The following is an 18,801-nucleotide window of genomic DNA, read 5'->3' as shown; positions in this document are numbered from 1 at the left end:
TAGTAAATGATAATTAGATCTAATGAAACTATAGCTATTGCCAGACTAAAAAACTATACGGGTATTTTGAAAATATACTGAAATCTACGGTGTAAGCTATTGAAGAGTGTTGATTATTATAAATACTTGAGTGTCACTATTAGAAACGATCAAAAATCGGATAGTCATATTAAACACTTGTTCTAAAGCTACTCGAAGACTTTAAATGTGAAAAAAAGAAATTTCGCTTTGGAGCAACGAAATAAATTAACAGCATTATAAATCATTGCATCTTCCTTAGAATATTTTTGCCAGCGGTCTGGGATCCATAAATAGTTTTTGATCCTTCTTTCCGTTAATAATTTTTGCACTTATTTTCTCCTTATTTACTTGCGGAATAGCAAGCCGAATGCATTCACTGGGGAAAATTCCGTGACGGCTTCAAGGCGAGCAAACTGAAGCGTGATCGTAAAACGGTCTTCAAAGCGCTGCGCTTTTTAAAGCTATGATACTCATTTGCATATTCGTTCAAGCATCTGCGGAGTATGAGAATAACATGAACCGGAGCACACATCTCCATTAGTCAACGCTTCTCTATAATGCATTAATTGTCATCCATATTCAATGCAACAAGAAGAAAGCAAATATCATATTCAAGGCTCGAAATATATCTTTATTTTGGAGCATATATATGGCATTCATAGTAGGTATTGCACAAGCAAGTCAACGGAAACAGTGGATTGCACTACTGATTGCCAAAACAGTTCTATACATCTGCACATGCCATCCGCTCTTGGCGAAGGATGCTTTGTCTGAAAATATGTACAACTCAAGCAGGAAAGTCTTTAACTGGAGACACTCGCTATTGCACACAGTGAGTGAAGAACTCATATCTGCTCTTCTATACAAAATTGACTATCCGTACTACTGGAAAGGGTTTACAATCTGTATTGCACATTCAACTTATATATACACATTCCTTCACAAAATATCACATAGATGGCAGATTGAGATTACAAAGATGGCACAGCGACATCTATAAAATGCATGCACATGACGGTATTGCACGGTTACCCAACCTCAGTTGCATTCTTGCAAAAAACGACAAAGAAAACAATATACATGACAGTATTGCACGGTTACCCAACCCCAGTTACAGTCTTGCAAAAAAAAAAAAGAACTTGCTGAATCAATCTTTTACACACATAATTTCATCCATGTATTGCAAATAATCATTCCTGAAATGTGAGCTCTCTTATAGATAAATCTAGATAATACAAATCTTCCATACGCACAACCATACCAATAATGTCATTCGTACTTCTTGAATATATCCTTGGAAACACTGTCATGCAGACGAACGGCGCAATTCGAAAATATGAACGCCCTTTATAGAAAAATATACATTCCGTTCTTATCTTAATACGCGTATGGTATAAGAAGTATAATAAAATACGTGGTCCGACATAACGAAGGCACTTTTTGCACAAACCAACAAGTGCTGTGGAGTTGTACATTAAGTATATCATCGAAGAAAATAATACAGTCCGTAACTCCCGGGACACAATCTGATGCAGTACTCGCCATTGTCCTCTTCCTTCGGTGTTTCTTTGGCTTCCTGAAATCTTCCTTCCGTTCTCTTTGGTATGTAGCTGTACATTGTTGCTCTGTTTGAACGTGCCTGAAACTTTCCTTCATTGCTCTGCAAGAGGGAAAGATACAAGAAAATTAGAGCTTCAATATCACTGATGTTGTCATGAACGAAAACACGTCACAGATAGTATTCTTATGGACAATATTTGTCACCGAATATGCGGGACGCCAATTTGTGCCGTACAAATAAGTATCGAACTGCCTCCAGGAAGGGAGCTTACCGAGATCAATATCATAGAGAGCACTCTATACACTATTAGAAACAAATGAGTAATTTTAGGCCTTTTGAGGATTAGATGCCTTGCTATTATAGCAGTTTGGGGATGGTTGCAAGGGTCTGTTTGCATTACTGGTGTGTAAGTTTCAGTTCAGCGGGCACAAATGGGGAGTATACCATCCAGTGGAATAGAGCCCGTAATTACTCCCTAATTCTTTTCTTAGAGTGCACGAAAACGATACGATAAAAGGAGTTGTCACATTAAAAATCAGCAATGACGTCAGCAACTAAAGAGGAACAAGGCGATAGGCTTTTCATGTTTCCGGAACCATTACAGTTAACATATTTCGATCTATGTACTACTAGAACTCGCTACTGTTTGCTCTGGGAGGGTTCGCTTCGTGAAGAAGGACGGACAAAGAAAATAAATTATAAAAAGTCCACGTAGGCAATAAATAAAAAAGCTCGTCGCAAAAAATATTGCTGGTCGTTGTTATCAAAGTTAAATTTTTCAAGTCATCTCGGGATACATCTACGCTGCGTACATAATTTTGTCATACATAACATCACATGTCAACGCCTCTTTCAACGCGAGTCGAGGGATCCGGTAGCGAACTTCGTTGAAACATAAATCGCGCCCTTGGTCCTCGGCGTAATAACGTGACGCGTCAGAAAGAAGAGTTGCGGGGAGGAAGAAGACGAATGGCAGTCGCAGTTGGGGGTGACTGAGAGACCGTTGCAGCCTTTCTGCTACTGGGAACTTGCGCTGAGAAACCCGAGCCAGAAGAAGGTCATTAAGAAAACTCAGATAAAAAAAAACAAGAAAAAGAAAGGAAGAGTGCATCGCACGACGGCAAGATATGCGGGACAAAGCGTTCGAGCCCACAATTCCATCAGGCGAACAATTCTTCGAAGAATTGATTTTGTTTCAAAGGAACAGCGTACATGTGGTCAATAGGGGGGCGCTGTTGTCTGCGGGATGGGCCAGACACCTCGGACAAGTCAAACTGTTGCGTCTTTCGCGGTTTAATCCCGAAGTTAAGTTTCGAACATTCGAGGGAACGCCGCCTGGCGTATTTGACGAATACCTCTTTAGCTTAGGTTAAGTTGGGTAGCGGGAAGAAAAATAGATGGATGTCGGCTGCTACAAGCGAGGAGCCGGCTCGTCTAAATCACAAGTGTATGCGTGTAAATAAGGCATATACGTAAATACTACTTCATATTTCCGCGAGAGAGAAGAGGGAGAGGAATGAGGAGGAAGAAGATGGGAGAAAATATAATGACGTTAGACGACTTCAGAAAAGCCCAGAGAGCTTAGCGCCGCTTTGAACTATGGGACCTTGCTGATAACAAAGGGGCAGGAAGTCTCCACTTTTCGGCCAATTGTGTCCAGGAGGAGTCAAGGTAAGCGAAAACGAAACGTGAAGGGCAGTTCATTCCAGTAATCTCCCAAGATGCAACGCGTACGCAAGGAGCACTGGGATTTTCTGAAAATTTCTGGGATCTGAGGAGGACATTTGGGGCTGCAGGTCAGGGAACGTTACGATGCACGCGCACTGTGACCGTACAGTGTACGACAAACATGTCGCAAAGTGTTCATATCAATCACTCCACGAACGAAAGAATGGCTGTGGACCTGTACATGTAGTTCCACAAAACCTCTAAATCCCTGTAGCCCCCAGAACAGCTTTTGCACAACGAAGGAAAGAAGCAGACATAGTTTAAAGACACGAGCACCGCAAAAGGAACAAGTAGCTCCTTATAACGCATTACTATTTTACTGTACCAATTCATTTCTTCGCATTTATTAATTCCATCTTTTTTAACAGCAGAGGGAAGTGAAGAAAACAGCCAGCGTCCAGAACAGCAATGATATGCAGGAAATCCAAAGTGAAGCCTCTTTAATATTCCACAAGCTTCCATGTAATAGTCCACATTTCTTCAGGTGGAAGAAATGTAGACTACATGAAAACTTATGAATATTAAAGTAGGCTTCACTGTTGGATTTCCTGCATATCATTCCCTCGTTTTTGCAAAGTAAGTATCTCGCACCACACCAGCGTCCCACAACCAAGCTACTATACGTAGCAATAACATTCTGATCTACTCAATAAAGACACGGTCGCAGAAACGCTCGACAGACTTCACATTTTTTTTTCGTACACTATCTCTTTGTTATGCTTGGCAATGGTCGTCGCCTGCACAGCCTCCGATAATCCACGTCTCTCCTCAGTGGCTTGTCAAAGCACGAGCATAGCGTGTTTGTTTTCAAAAGAGGACCCTTGAGATCTTCAGGCGCCAGTCGTCGTCACGAGGCTTTGATCTGCTCGGACGACAGTCGCGGTGGGTATTACCGTATTAGTAGACGAGCGTTTACTTTTCCTGCGCTTATGGATCCTAAAAGCCGGCACAAGCAGGAAATCTATGAAATTTTACGCTAGCCCCCCACTTCGAAGAGAAGCTTATTTAGTGACTCTAGTCTCACTTTGTGGCTTCTTTCTTTGCTCTCTGGGTTTGTTTTCTTAGTGCTTCTTTGATAGGGCTGGCTACGCCTGGCTACGCTGGTTGTCACTTTGCCACGTACTTTGTAACTCTCTACACCAGGGCACGCTGGTCAGTTTGCAATATGAAATGGTGAGTTGATGGGTGGATCCAAGCCCTTGGCATGACATAACACACATGTCCAATTGTCCATGCACGCAATTCCCAAAGACACGTACGCCACCTAACATCCGTAGCCAAACAGTCATCACTTTATATCGCAAAGTGGAAGATCCAACGATGAGTGCAGATTGCAGGAGAAGCCCTATGTAGGAAGAAACTTTTGTTCGAAATACCTCGGACTCCCGAACGAGTCTTCTCCTTCAATGCTGTACGTTATATGGTGACCAAATTCTAGTTCTTGTCAAAGAATGCTGATTGCTTATCTGTGCCATCACCATAAAACTCTACACCCGATCTAGCCCGTCCTACATCAATCGTTTGCACATTTTTTTTAAAGAACAACAAAGACGAACGTTGGTTAGCAACAGAATTACAAGTGTGGGTCGATTTATATGAAAACTTTGACATCTGGTTCTCTTTGATAAAAACCGAAGTACTATAGCCCTCCTGATCATTACAAAATGGGCTTGCACATGTATGTTCCTACTCGCGCAGCATACATACTCAACACTCTTGAAATTACTCATTTGGAGTTTGTTTTCCTAGGAGCGTTTCCTTCAAGACAAATGGTGCAGAAAAGACACTTCCATTAACGAGAGCGATTTCTGCGCACTGTCTTTAAATCACCTGCCTTTTGAAACCGCAAGTTAAAATGACGCAAACCGGGAAATGGAAGAATAATAATGGAAATGAACAGCATGGCACATGCCATGGCATATCCGTGACAGTCATTTTCACGACAGGCGCTTTCTCCCGCGTCTCCTGCATCTTCTTTTTTTTTCAGACATTCAAAAATTTTCAGTACAAAACTTCATAAAAAGTTTCCTGTCTTGTGACGCACGCTGAGGGCCTGTTTCAGACATGTAACAACTTCGGCGGAAGCAAACTTAGATTCCCACGCAAAAATCTATCACGCAAACAGCGAGGCATCATGAAACGCGGACAGTCGCAAAGTGTTGCAAGATAAACTGGCCAGAGCCATGCAGGGCGGAAGCTGGAAGCATACAGATATACCAGGCGGTTCTTTCAGTCCTGCGACACATAAAAGTGTCTGCAGGCGACGTTGGGATGACTGTTACTGCCTACTTTATGGCCCCAGGGGCCCTCCTTCAGGACCGGCGGCTGAAAGGTCTACGGTTCCGTAGGGGATGCACCGTGTACGGGTTGTGTAGTACTACGTGACGGGAGTTGCTGACAAGCGTTCAGCAGGTCGGTTGCTCGCATGGGCTAGGACCATACGGGCCATATACGAAGATGTCGTTTTTTTTTCTTTCTTCTTTTGTTGTTAAGACGTATGACGAACAGAAATATTTCAAGTAATGACGCGAGGCTTCAGGCTTAGGAAGTACAGTCAAACTCCTTTACAACGAAACTCAGGGGACAGCAAAAAAAATTCGCAATAAAGGTATTTTCGTTAAAAAGGATGTCCATTATTGGACCTATAGGGCTCCAGCGGGACCGCAAAAAAATTTGCTGTAGTGGTATTTTCGTTAAAAAGGTGTTCGCTATAAAGGAGTTTGACTGTATTCATATAACCAGGTGAAGCTATTCACATGGTTCGTAAATATATGCTAGGCAACACGGTACTTGACAAGTAGACACAAAATTCAAACTCTCTCAGCTTGTATGGTTTCATAATAATATGACTGCAAGCTTCCTTAGCAGTGACACTTTAAAACTTGAAATAGAAAAGTGCAACATCTACCATGAACCCTACTAAAAATTAAAGAGAAGTGACATTCCAAAAACTTTCTAATTTTTTGTACAAAATCAAGGAGATGAGATGCAAATTTCCTTATACTTCTTTGTTTATCATTTATTTTTTAAAGGTAGATCACCTCGCGGAAAGATTCTTCTCTGTATAGCAAGTTCGTGCTATCTCACTGATGAAAAAGTTTACTTTCGTGCTCTCGCTGATTATTCAATAGCTCTACAGCTTATAATTAACGTTTCAAAAAAAGTGCGCATATACATAACGACTTTTCATTAAAAAAATGGATAACGAAATTCAAATCAAACGCGACATGTTTGCATCTATACAATTATCCTCGTTTTCCCTATCATCTATGACTTGGTCTAATTTCGCGTAATGAGGACACTGAACACATACAACTCTGTGAAAATTTCATCAAGAGAAAGCGACCGACACGCAAATAAATATCCTACCATTTGTCCTATAATGGGTCTGATAAAAGAGGCGCTCATTTCCGCTATCCCCAATGCACATTCCCTCCTTCGATGTTCCTCCTTACGGTACGACAAAGATCTTAAAAATTTACCACGTCTAACACGCAACTACATAAAGGGCGGTGTCCATGTAGAATACTGGGGCCACGTTTAGGCTCCCAGCGCAACACCCCCCACTGTTCGTTTATTTACACAATTCACTAATTAAACAACACAAGACCAAGTCGTATATAGCCCGCATGCAGCACATTTCTGTGTCTCTCGTTCGGTTTATTTGGCGATGGAGCAGTATCGTTAACGAACCGCCAAGTCATGAAAAAGGGAAATACCTACTTTCTTCCCGCATGATTGCGGCGGTAACTTCACAAGAGATGGACAGAACGGAGGGATTGTTCATTGGGTGTGCGTGGCGAGTTATGGAGTCTTGAGCGGCACCATAAAGTCATCGTGGGCCACCGCAACAGAAAGAAGACCGTTGTTTGTGGCCGACTTTATTATATCGCCGACAGCGCACAGGGTGTGTAACCGCTGGTGTTACGGGCTAAATGAAGAATGGTCGCATTCGTCACTGAAGCGTGTTTCGGGTTGAGCGCAGGTTTACTCCCATCATGAGTACGAGTCATACAGTGTTTTTAAGTATAACGAGTATTCTTTAGTGTACGCTTGAGTATAGAATGTACTATACTATATGTAACTATGTACTTGAGTAATATACGTTACTATATGTACTTTACTATTTCCCATACTTTGTTCTTATCAACTTATTCGACTACGTACTTGAGTATACTACTGACTCTACTATGTAAGTACTTGACATGTACTTCAATGTATACTTGAGTATACTTCGCGTCTGAGTGTTTGACAGAACGATGGAGTTTAGTACAGGAATTATAGGAGCTACTGAGTATCAGTTAGAATCTCGTATACATGTACTGCAGGTAGTTTCTCGTGTATACACAGCGTCTGTGTTTTTGCACTTTCAATACCGTTTCTTGAGTTCGGATGTTAAATATCAGTCGCGACTCTCTGTCCGTAGGTTTGCTGAAATCGGATGTCATCCATGCGCTGTAAATTAAAAGACTGATCACACGAAAGACACACTTGAAGTGACGTGTGCTTCGCCCAGGAGACCAAACCCTAAATTCGTGCGGTTGTACGTATGTATTGCGATGCCCTTGGTAAGCTCGGTTGAAGGGGGCATGTCGTTGACTCGAGTTGAGAAACCTTGACTACAAAGACATTTAGCCAGAAGGTTGCGCGCACGTGGGCTGATTTGTACTGCGAATGGGAACACTACACTCATTACACTGACTCATAAAGGTATGGTGTCTATGCGTTTAAGCCGAGCCTCGCCGCACTGAATGAGGTAGCAATTACTGATCAATATTAGGCCATCTGTTGCTCTACAGTGCAGCCTATGACCTTACACCGATCGATGGGCCGTCAGATTGCCGAGGGGCTGCCACAACTGTATTGCGACTGTTGCATGAACAACAACAACAACAAATAAATAAATCGTGATTATGACATGGGGTGATTCATGAGGCTGCATGACTGCTGCATGAGACTGTCATGGCGCTAGTGGGAAATGTGCGAATATAACAGTTAAGCACATGTAAAGTTGCAACTATTTAAATTATAAATGATCAAGCCCAGTGTAAGTCGATATGCTCAAAAAAGAAAAATAATCCCCTCACTCAACCTCTGTAATCGTTCCAATATAATTATGCCCTCCAAAATATTTCCCGATTTATAATGCAGCGTGTGCAGAAGTAAACTGTCTAACATTTGCAGGCCCTAAATTCTCGCTAAGACAGTCTTACATGGGGATGGTCATCATCAAGCTAGGTTCGCCCCCACCCACCCGCCCTCTAATTTACAAGTGCATCCTATAAAGGTCGAATTCCCACCAGTTTCCGGAGTACGGGGTTGAAAACATGGAGACCGTGATAGTCCAGGAGGCCGAAGTGTGATTGGATTATCACCTGATTATCAACAAGCCATTGTGCACGCATCACTCGCGCCATCGGAATGCATGTCAACGATGAAAAACGTCCTTCCGATAAGTCATCGGCATCTATAGATAGATCTGATAAGGATAAGAATGGTACACAGTAAGAGAGAGAGAGAGAGAGGTAAAGAATAACATGGCGACTGCGCTGCCAGCTGCATCTTAAGACGGTGCCGTGTACAACCTTGTCAACATGCCAATAAATACACAGGACTAAATACGCAAGCAGAACAAAATACCTCAAAGTACTATATTTTGAAACATAATAGGAAGACTAATCTTACCTGGAATAACTTAAATCGCTGGCACACCGCAAGGCTGCATGGATGTCCTTTCTCACTGTCCTGCCCATTCGCCTTCCATTCTCCACACAGAAAACGCGTAGCTCAAGTGTTCATGCGCGATATAACTGCACGAACTGCTCAGTTTGCTCTCGTGTTCGTCACTGCCGAGCACTTGGAAGAGGAACGCGATGTACATTGCGGCCAACCTTAGCGTCTGTATCTTGCTCAACTTATCTGAGGGCATCGTCGGAATGATCTTCCTCAGCGACGCAAAAGCTTCGTTGAGACTCTGCGTCCGTTGCCTCTCGCGGACGTTGGCCATCATGCGCTGGCTCTGAAGCTCCTCGTAGCTCTGGCAAGGTTTCTTTCGCGAACGTCCGGTTGAACTGTCAGAGCCTTCGCCGTCAGATTCCCGCTTGACGCCGACGCCTGGCGTACCTTGCAGTTTCCTCTTCTTGCTGCCAATTTCGTAACCGGGAACCATGTTTTCGGCGTTCCGATGGTTAGACAAGAAGCTGGAATAATCTCCTTCTAAGCGATGGTGTCCAAGTCCCAGTTGCTGGTGGTACCGCGCCAGAGCGTTGAATTCTGCTTGCAGCTGACTCGGGGAGATGGAGCCGTCCTCGGGAACTTGGTAAATATTCGGCATCGTGGCAGAGGTCCTAATTCAATATGACAGCGACGTGGGTCTCGGAAGTTCTCAGGATGAGGAAGAGCATGACGTTTTTGTATTCCCTCCGCAGGCGCGGATTGGAGGGTTGGGGTGACGACAGGGCCCGAATGGCCAATGGGAGAAAAAGTGGGAGGGGCTCCCGGACGAGGGTAAGTGTTGTACCTTTGAGGTTTTGCCGCGTCTCTGCGGGGTGTCGGAAACGCGTGGTCGTTCTATGGGACCTTTTATATATTTTTCTTCTTCGTGATTGTGACTTAAAACACATGCATGTGTTTTAAGTCACAATGTACCTTTTATGCAGCGTATGGGGTGGTCCGGTTGAATGTCGTCAGGTTGGCGCCACCGGCATGTGCGACTGTGTTTGTCTTCATTGGCATCAGTCGGGCGCATTGGTAGCACAGACAAAAAGATGGACGATTTTTTTTTTCAACTGCCATACTCATTCTCATCAAAACTCAGAGGATCTGGATTCTCTGCGCATCACAGCAGCTCCCAATACAATACCGATTGATACAAAAAAAAGTGTCCTTAATTTTCAATAATTCTACAGTATTACAGTTTCATTTCTTGCTTCCTTTGCCACCTTTTGTAACTAACCACGACAGCACTTTATTTTTCTGATGATGATGGTGAATGGTGATATTCCATTTGTCCCTTGGCGACAGGTTGCACTATAGCCGCAGTGATTAATTGGCTCATAGCGCGGGCATGATCAGTATATCACAGTCCAGCAGCCCTACGCTGTCCTCCCGAAACGTCACATCGACACGTGCCGAGCATGACGTGTATTTCGCGCGCCTCGTGCCAACTCTTATCAGTTTCTCATGGAACAAGAAAATGGAGCCGAATAGAGAAGCCGGAAACAACAGGGTCACTCTAAATCTCTTATCGTCACGCTTTTTAAGGCGCACACGAACCTCGTTCACGAATACAGGGTAACCCATGCCAATTTCCTTATTGAAACGAAAATTGTATATCAGAGCATATAAGTTAATATATTAACAGTTGAAGATGGGTACAGTGTGTTAAAGTCAATAGAATCAAGCCTTCGGGAGTACAGAAAGAACAACAATTTTTTTCTTCTATCCATCATCATCATCATCATGAAGAACAAACCCATCGGCTGTGCATATTCTGTTTTGTGTATCTTCGCGTTCTTAATCGGAAATGCTCTTTTAAGAAACAACAATTATTTACTGATATTCCCCAAATATTCGTCTGCTGTCCATGTTGGGTACTCGAGTGCTTGACGGAATATTTTGCAGAAAAGCCCTTTAGGCACTGTACAAAGCATATAATTTGAAATGTACTTATACAGCCAGTACCAAAGTACCCAGAAATATACTTAAAATGGTACTTAAGAAAACTTGGCACATAAAAAGGCTCACCATCAATGACGAATTTTCAATGACAATATCCTGCCTGCTACAAAAAAGAAAAAAAAAAAGAAGTGCAAATGTGCAGGTTGTGTTCTCAAACGCCTACCGATTGTCCCGGTCAACTCCGTTTGGTTATGCCCGGTCCCAATGTGTCGTCAACCACAAAGAAAAATTTGTTGGTTATGAAAAAAAAGAAAAGGCTGTATACTACATTCCTTTGGCCTGGTAGGTCTGTTACGTTGGCCAAACTGGTTGGTACTCATACCATAAAAGCAGCGGCCACTAACTCCGGGTTCATTATATAGACACCTTCAGTCGTTGGCAGAAGGAAAGAAATACATAATAAATATCAATGTTATCGTGCGGAAACACGACCATTTTCTGCTTACAAAGGACCCTGGAACCCTGCACCGGGGTTTTATCGCTTTTAGATGTACCACCAAACAGCCCGGTTTTTATCGCTTTTTAACCCTGGAACGCAACTGCATGTCTTGTACAAGGGACATGGTGACGTGTTGAGTGAAGCGGCATTCGACAAAATTGCGTTCGATGAAATGGGCGGGTTTGGTTTCATTCCCTCTTTAGTGTGTTCGCGAATTTGTTGTGGTTGTCTGTGTTTCTTTGTCTCGGAGTCACTTTTCATCATGTTTCACCAGCTCGCCTGCACTTTGCACTGCAGTTTGAGTTTGATTATAGGGAAAAATAATCAAACTCAAACTCTTATCCTCACTCTTATCTTACTTCGAGTCTTATATCCCCACAATGCACATAGTCTGTACACCTCCTGTAAGCCTCTTCTGCACGTGAGCTTGGTAGCATCACAAACTTCATTACAATATTTGTATATTTTCACAATTGTTAAGCATCATATAACATTCATCTTTTGTTATAATACTGACATTTTATTATCCTTCTTGCCAGCGAGGGCGCATAGTTGATCACCCATGAAGCACTGAAGGCGGACAAATGCTTCCGCCATTCCCAACCGCGCTGTATTGCATTATTGTATTGTATTGTATTGTATTGCATTGTATTGTATGTATTGTATTGCCCTCTTTGCGCTGTCGCATGTTTTTGAACATCGAATGTACATAACTATAAGGAAGTTAAGAATACTACAACTTTTTTTTGTTTGTTTGTTTTTTTTCAATTTCGGATGACTTGAGAAAGGAAAGTTGGACGATTGTGTCCAGTGATCAATTGCCCGTGATCCGCACTGTAGTGCTCCTGAAGAGCAGCAGGCTGGTAGCGAAGCTTATGACCAGAAGCATTGCCGTCATAGCCGCTTTTTGTCTTTACCGTGATCGAGACCGGTTCACAGTGACTACCCTCGTGCGAGCGCATTGAATTAACGGCAATTGGAGTATATTTACACGTAAGGTGCGTCAGCCTATCTATAGTATTGAACTAAAAATCGCTCGTATATTTGGTGTGATAAGGCTACGAAACTATTTTAACAACTCAATATATTTTCGCGTGTATATTTGTGAGACACAAACCATCGGCTGACCCTGCGTTCGAACGTCGAGGCTACTCCTTTTCCATGCAGTCGCAAATCAGATGGCTGATTTCCTGTCAGAGGACACAAAAGCTGTTTGGACAGTTGTCCTCCTTTTGAGATCCCTTTAAAGTTTCCGTGTATCAGGAGTATCATAGGAGACTGGGGTATCCCGAAATGCCACCGTTAAGAATCCCACATGCTCAAAATCCCAAACGGCGCTAGCGTAGCGTTGCGTGCGTGCCCACCTGTGGGGAGTACTCCCCCAACGGCGTGGTGAACTGTCAAAAACCACCTAGACTAACCTAACCTCTGAAAACTAACCTAACCTAAATCTAATAATTTTTGCTGCTCTGGACCGCCATGCTATGCCTAACGGTCGCCAAAAACCTGTTTTTTTTTTTTTTGCATGACAATGATTTCTACTGACATCAAAATCACGCAATACTGCGAAGTTTGTCAGTAATATGTATTATTCAACACTATCATTCCGCCATTCTTCACATTAAAACTTTAATTTAGAAATCTGGGATTTTGAACATCTGGGATTTTAAACGGTTGATTCTTAACGGTGGAATATCGTGGCATCCCCAGTAGACTTGCTTTCCGTCAGTTTGTATGTTCTGAATACGTTCTTTTGAAGAGTCGACTTCTTCATTCGTTTATCCTTTATTCTGGTTTTGTCTATCTTATTGTTGTCTCGAGGTTTGTTTTTCAAGTGATCTCTGTTCGCTTTTGTTTTTCAAGAGTATCCTCCCCCGGCCCCTACGCGTACTGGAGGGACTAATGTAGTCGTGTTCAACATAAGAAGGAAAAGAAATCTAGTCTGCCAGCTCAAAAAATATTACTGCGCCGCAGATAGGATGGCTGGACGCAGAGAGGTCACGCTCTCTCCCTGCACCACATAATGTAATCCATCATACTCACTCTGCTTCCGTATTGGCTGTTAAGACTGGGCGCATGACACTACGCTGCAGCAGAAAGTGCGCTCCTCTACTGATGGCGCATGATGGCGCTGCAGTATTTCTCCTGGCGCGCTATATAGACGATTTCAGAAAATCCCAATGCTCCTTGCGCACGCGTTGCATCCTGGGAGATTACTGGAATGAACAGTCTTTCACGTTTCGTTTTCGCTGACCTTGACTCCACGTGGACAATCGGCCGAGAGAGGAGGACTAGAAGCAGCTTGGGGACCTTCTCCTCCTTTGTTACCAGTTAGTTCCCATAGTTCAAAGCGGCACTAAGCTCTCTGGGATTTTCTGAAGGTGTATGCAATTGACAGACTAGATTTCTTTTCCTTCTTAAGTTTAACACGACTATACCCATCTCAACGCTTCTCTTTGTAAATCTGCTGGTTCACATTAAAGGAACCTCGGGCTGCCTAGGAAGTGGCTCAGGTTCCGGGACATTTCATCGACCGCCGATTTATCGAACGCTGTTTCATCGAATCTGTGACCGCCGTTTCATCGAATCGCTTTTTGTTGCAGCAACGTGTGAAATACGTAAAAGGCTCTCCTGACCTAACCTTGGTCAGTCTCGACGGTCCCCTTCGATGAAATGGGCGGACACCAGTGGCTCAAAGTGTTTAGTCTCAAAACACACATCGTTTGCGCGAACTCTGCCAGAGCGAGCCGAACTTGAACGCGTGGGTTTCTTCCGGGAACGTTCGCGTCCCGTCGTGAGACTCCTCTTCCCCAGGCATGATGGGGGAAAATCGTTCGAAGAGCTTGTTTTCGGAAAAGCTTCGTCGGTCCCCACTTTTGTTTTCTCTCCCATGCGGAACTAAAGGAGAGGGAGCAGACACAGCACTGAGTGTCACATTTCGCGGTCAACTTCTCCGAACGAAACCCATTGGTTTTGCTACCAAAAACACGCAGGCATCCAAAAAAGAAAGTAGGAAACAAACAAAAAATGGGAACGCAGGAGAACGATAGAACGCGTTTGTTGTTTTGTGCTGACAGGAAGTTGTGCAATAAGTTGCCAGGGATCACCTGTGGGGCTGAAAATATCCGCAGCAAAAAATATAATAAAAAATGAAAAAAAATACTGGCTGCACCTTCGGCCATTGCTCCAAACGCACTTAAATGCGGCTAACTTTGTCCGGAGATCGGTGGCGGTTAATTTTTTGCGAAACTCTGAAATTCTATTGAATCGCTATTGAAAGTCTATTGATGTTTTATGAAATCGCTTTATTTATTTCTATTTTTCATTTTTTGCATTGGTACTGTGGCGATTTCAGAATTTCCGCGCACAGCAAGCACAGTCTGGCGATCGCGTGCAGGTAATACGTGAGCTTTAAAAAGTAAACAGAAACGCGTGTATGTCTTATGCTTGCGAACAGGGATGTGAGATGCGATCACATGAACCACACTAATGTAAGCGTAAGTGTACACATTAAGTAGCTAGTAATGTGAATCACACATCTTGATTTCATAAACCGGTAGCACTTTCATACTGGGAGACAGTGCTGACTGTTCGACTCAATTAAGACTGCAACAATCAAAGCCTTGGCGGCAAAGCTTATTTGATTGTTTATTCCGTAGAGATGTGAACAGACAGAGAGAGGACAGCGGGAAGGAGTGGGGGACAGGGGGATTAATATGCGTCCTGGGCCGACTTCAGGGGGAGCTGTGCCGACATTCGTCTGGAAAGGCTTCGGGAAAACCCGGGCAAAACCTCAGACAGCTACCACCAACGAGCGGCACGCCTTAACCCGCTCGGCCATGCCGCTGGTAAAGCTTGGAGTTGGACGGACTAAAAATAATACGGAGAGGTTGAACTTGTCACCCGACAAGTTCTGCTGGTAAAGCTTATTTGAATGACCTACATCCATTCCTCTCTTTCATTTGCCGTCTATTCAGTCTATATACCAGTACTTCTTTTCCCAGTATGATTTACAGCTTGCGTGTGATCGTCTGTCAGTGTGGTCCCAAACAATGCGAGGATCTTACGGAGCCGCCAGACCCACTGACAACAACAGTTCCACCGTCTAAACGGCTTGTCTTTATGTCCTGTGCAACACAGTGATTACAACTGGCCAAGCCCGTGTACAAGACCACCGCAGCATTCCAAACAGGGCCTGTCTTTGGTAAATTCACGCTAGGAGGCTCTCTTGCTGTGTGCGCTGACTGGAGCCATGGGTTGTAATTCTAAGGTGTTTATCCGCGAATTGTTCCCTCCTTGGCGGGAGTGATGAGCGATTGCCGCCGGAGGCAGTGACACGCGCCCTCATGAATGATCCGCGCCTCGCTTATTGTAAATTAACGCTTTATATGACACGAAGAACGGTGCAAGACGCTGATGGAAGTAGGACCAGTATGCGATCCAGTTGTCAGAAAAACATGTTATCACCGCGTAACAAACTGTACCCATCATTGGTGCACAGACGTAGACAGAGAGATCAGCAGAAACGAGAGAGACAGAGTGAAAGAAAGAGAGAGAGAGAGAGAGAGAGAGAGAGGGGGGGTTAGGTATGCGCGCGTCCTGCAGACTCCAGAGATAACTGCGTTGACATGTCTCTTGTAGGTCTGCCCAGGAGAACCCAGGGATGATGACGTGAACATTGCAGGTACAGGGACACCATCCTCAAGTCTTCATCGCAGCCTAACTCGGAACCATCAACGAGTGCACGGTGTATCTACTCGACCGTGTGCAGGTATACGTCGTTGTGGTTTCGGAGCAACAAATCGCAGCTATACGAGGACTCCTTTCACTGAGCACTGAGGGCGTGGCGATTAGCAAAAGCGGAAAGTGCAGAAGTTGCAAGAACAGTACTAGAATATGTTGCCCTAACCATACGTCTACTACTGGGAAACACCATGGCAATAACCATGCACATTTGGTAAACAAGTGAAATAAATATTGTATTCAAAACCATGCTCGCATCCTGGATATCTTGCGGGTTATGCGAGAGCTCGAACAGCAAATGTGAGCGCATTCTTGCGCGTTCATGTGTGATACAAACCGGAATGATTAAAAACACGAATGCGCAAAGCACAGACACGAATTTCTGGAGTGAATGTAAGGTGCATGCAGGAGAGGTGTGATGCGCCTGGTTTGCGTCCCGAGTGCAGTCCATTTTACGACTGGTGCCGATGACACCTTGTTGTAAACACCCGCGCTGCCCCACACGCAGAGGGCTCGCGAACAAGCGCCTGCCAGGTTGTTGATAATACGTACTCAAGAGAGCGGAGGGGCCACACATAGTTTATGAGGGTCTTGTGAATAACTTTCCACGCATACTGAGCACAAATTTGGGCACCGCTGCGTTGACGGTACGCATATTTGCGGTTTGTCATCGTGAAGTCGTTCCTGGCTCACGAAGACGACCAATGGAACTTGTCGAAGATATACGGATTGAGGGCATTCCTGGTTTTACGATATAGTGCTGTCTGTACTTCTGAGCAAAAAAGTGGCACGTGCGGATCAAACGATGAACTCTTCTGTAACCTGACATGTAAGACATGTCACCATACTGTTCAGATGATGAAGTTATAGGCTTAGCGTGTCGTCTGTCACACCGTGACATACTGTGCGCGCCACTGTTAACCAATCTCCCGTTTACTCGTTGAGAGGGGTGAGCGAGTGCGGTGGTAGCGACACACCGCGGCAGTTTCGGTATCGCATGAATGTGCTCGAAACGTGGTTTGAATTGGTGTCGCTGCCGGCGCACTCCTCTTACTCCTCTACCCCTCTGAACGAGTGAACAAGCCCGCTTCCGCTTGCCGCTAGGGTGTCGCTCCGAGGAGGAAATACACCGCTCGCGTGTTCCGTAAACTTTTGTCGGAACCTGTACATCTACTCGTGGCAGAGGTCCATTTCTACGCCTATTGCTGTGTGGGCCACGAGTGTCCTGGATCAACTGGCTATACACAGGAGAGGCCAGCCTCTCTTTTCTACCTCCCTGTTCTGTGCAAGCCTTTTGAGTGATGAGCTGTGCCATTTTTTTATGTATTTCACTTTTCGCAATTATGGCTATCTAATATTGTTTATGTGTTTACAAAAATTAACGTGCTAACTGCATAAAGCATGTAAGGGGCTGTCGAAGGATAACTGGGTGCAACGCAGTGCGATGAAACCTCGTCGACGAAACGGCATTTCATGATATGGGAGGACACCACGCTGAACATCTGCGCAACCTCTGCGGACGCGCTAGCATTTCTTTTGTGAAAGCGCTGTGCAGTGATAGACCATTCCACAAGTGCGGTCAAAGTGTGAGCAGCATTATCATCATCACTGTCACCGACCAATCATCAATCTTCATCGTGGCATCGTCCATCCACAAAAGCGATGGGCGCGAGAGACGCCACGAGAGTTCTTCGGTCAACGTCTCTGTAATTCGGCCCTTTACCAACCTAACGGGCCTGCTGTTCCGTACCTTTATTCATCAACATCTGTCCTGGCCAAATGGGGACGTCAACTAGACCACCACTTTGTCATCACCGGCCGTCGGGGCCACGCGGTCTTCCCGTTTTTGTGCCTGACATGGCGATGTAATTGCTTTCCGATTTTGCACTGCCCCTTTATAGCATTCGCAATATTCAACCCTTGCCTGTAAGCACAACGCCTTGAGACATACTTGAAATGTGAATATCGCACTCACCCGTTGCGTAGCGCGCCGGAGCACATGGAAGCAATATGGAAGATCTGTCGACACAAATGTCTCTCCACTTCCTTGTTTGCTATTTCTTCTCCACGCTGCTTCACAGTCCTCCAGCTTCACAATGTCCCGAAAGCGCCACTGCGTAAGGGCAAGGGTATGAAATGCCCGTTCAATGGTTGTGTGTTTTTTTTTTTTTTTTGTCAGTCGTGTGCAGCGCCAGTTCCGCGAAATCAACACCTGTCATATCCACCCACCATGCTGATTGGGCCTTGGCACTGAGTGAACCGCGCTAATGCTATCAAAAGTGCGATAACCGACAGACGTAAAGGCAAGTTCCAGGACCGTTAGCTTTTTCGGAGAATGGAAAGAAAACGCGAGATAAATTGGTTAGTATCATTAGATAGCAGATAACTGCGAAACGAGGGGTTACGAGCACGCTAATTTCAGCAACGGAAGAGTCTCCGCGAAAAAGAGAAGGAACCCGTTGATGTATAGCACGGACGGGCTAAAAAAAATTGCATTCGGATATCACTTTCCTCGTTTGTTGCCGGTCCAGATATTCGCCATCGGCGAAAACGGAGCCCGTTTGCTTCACTGAGCCGAAAAAGACGGGACGACGTGGGACCGCTCCTCCAGAACGGGACTGTCCCAGTC

The 18,801-nt window shown here is 44.5% G+C and overlaps 1 protein-coding gene across 2 annotated transcripts; it reads right to left on the bottom strand.

Annotated features, from left to right (window-relative positions):
* Positions 1-635: 635 nt before the first annotated feature.
* Positions 636-18,452, bottom strand: LOC135367052 (twist-related protein 2-like). 2 transcript variants are annotated; one of them, XR_010414345.1, is made up of 2 exons: positions 18,148-18,452; positions 636-1,681 (listed from the first exon to the last, which is right to left on the bottom strand). XR_010414345.1 is itself a non-coding variant. In XM_064600137.1 (2 exons), exon 1 carries the CDS (start codon positions 9,642-9,644, stop codon positions 9,048-9,050), a length of 597 nt encoding a protein of 198 aa, XP_064456207.1. In that variant the 5' UTR covers positions 9,645-9,672; the 3' UTR covers positions 636-1,681; positions 8,996-9,047. The 2 variants fall into 2 exon arrangements, 1 of the variants encoding a protein (XP_064456207.1); XM_064600137.1 differs by lacking the exon at positions 18,148-18,452 and adding an exon at positions 8,996-9,672.
* Between the last annotated feature and the right edge of the window lie 349 nt (positions 18,453-18,801).

Source organism: Ornithodoros turicata, chromosome 8, assembly GCF_037126465.1.
Source record: "Ornithodoros turicata isolate Travis chromosome 8, ASM3712646v1, whole genome shotgun sequence".
NCBI lineage: Eukaryota > Metazoa > Arthropoda > Arachnida > Ixodida > Argasidae > Ornithodoros > Ornithodoros turicata.
Note: the sequence above shows the minus strand (reverse complement) of the source record. Positions and strands in the feature narration are given on the sequence as shown.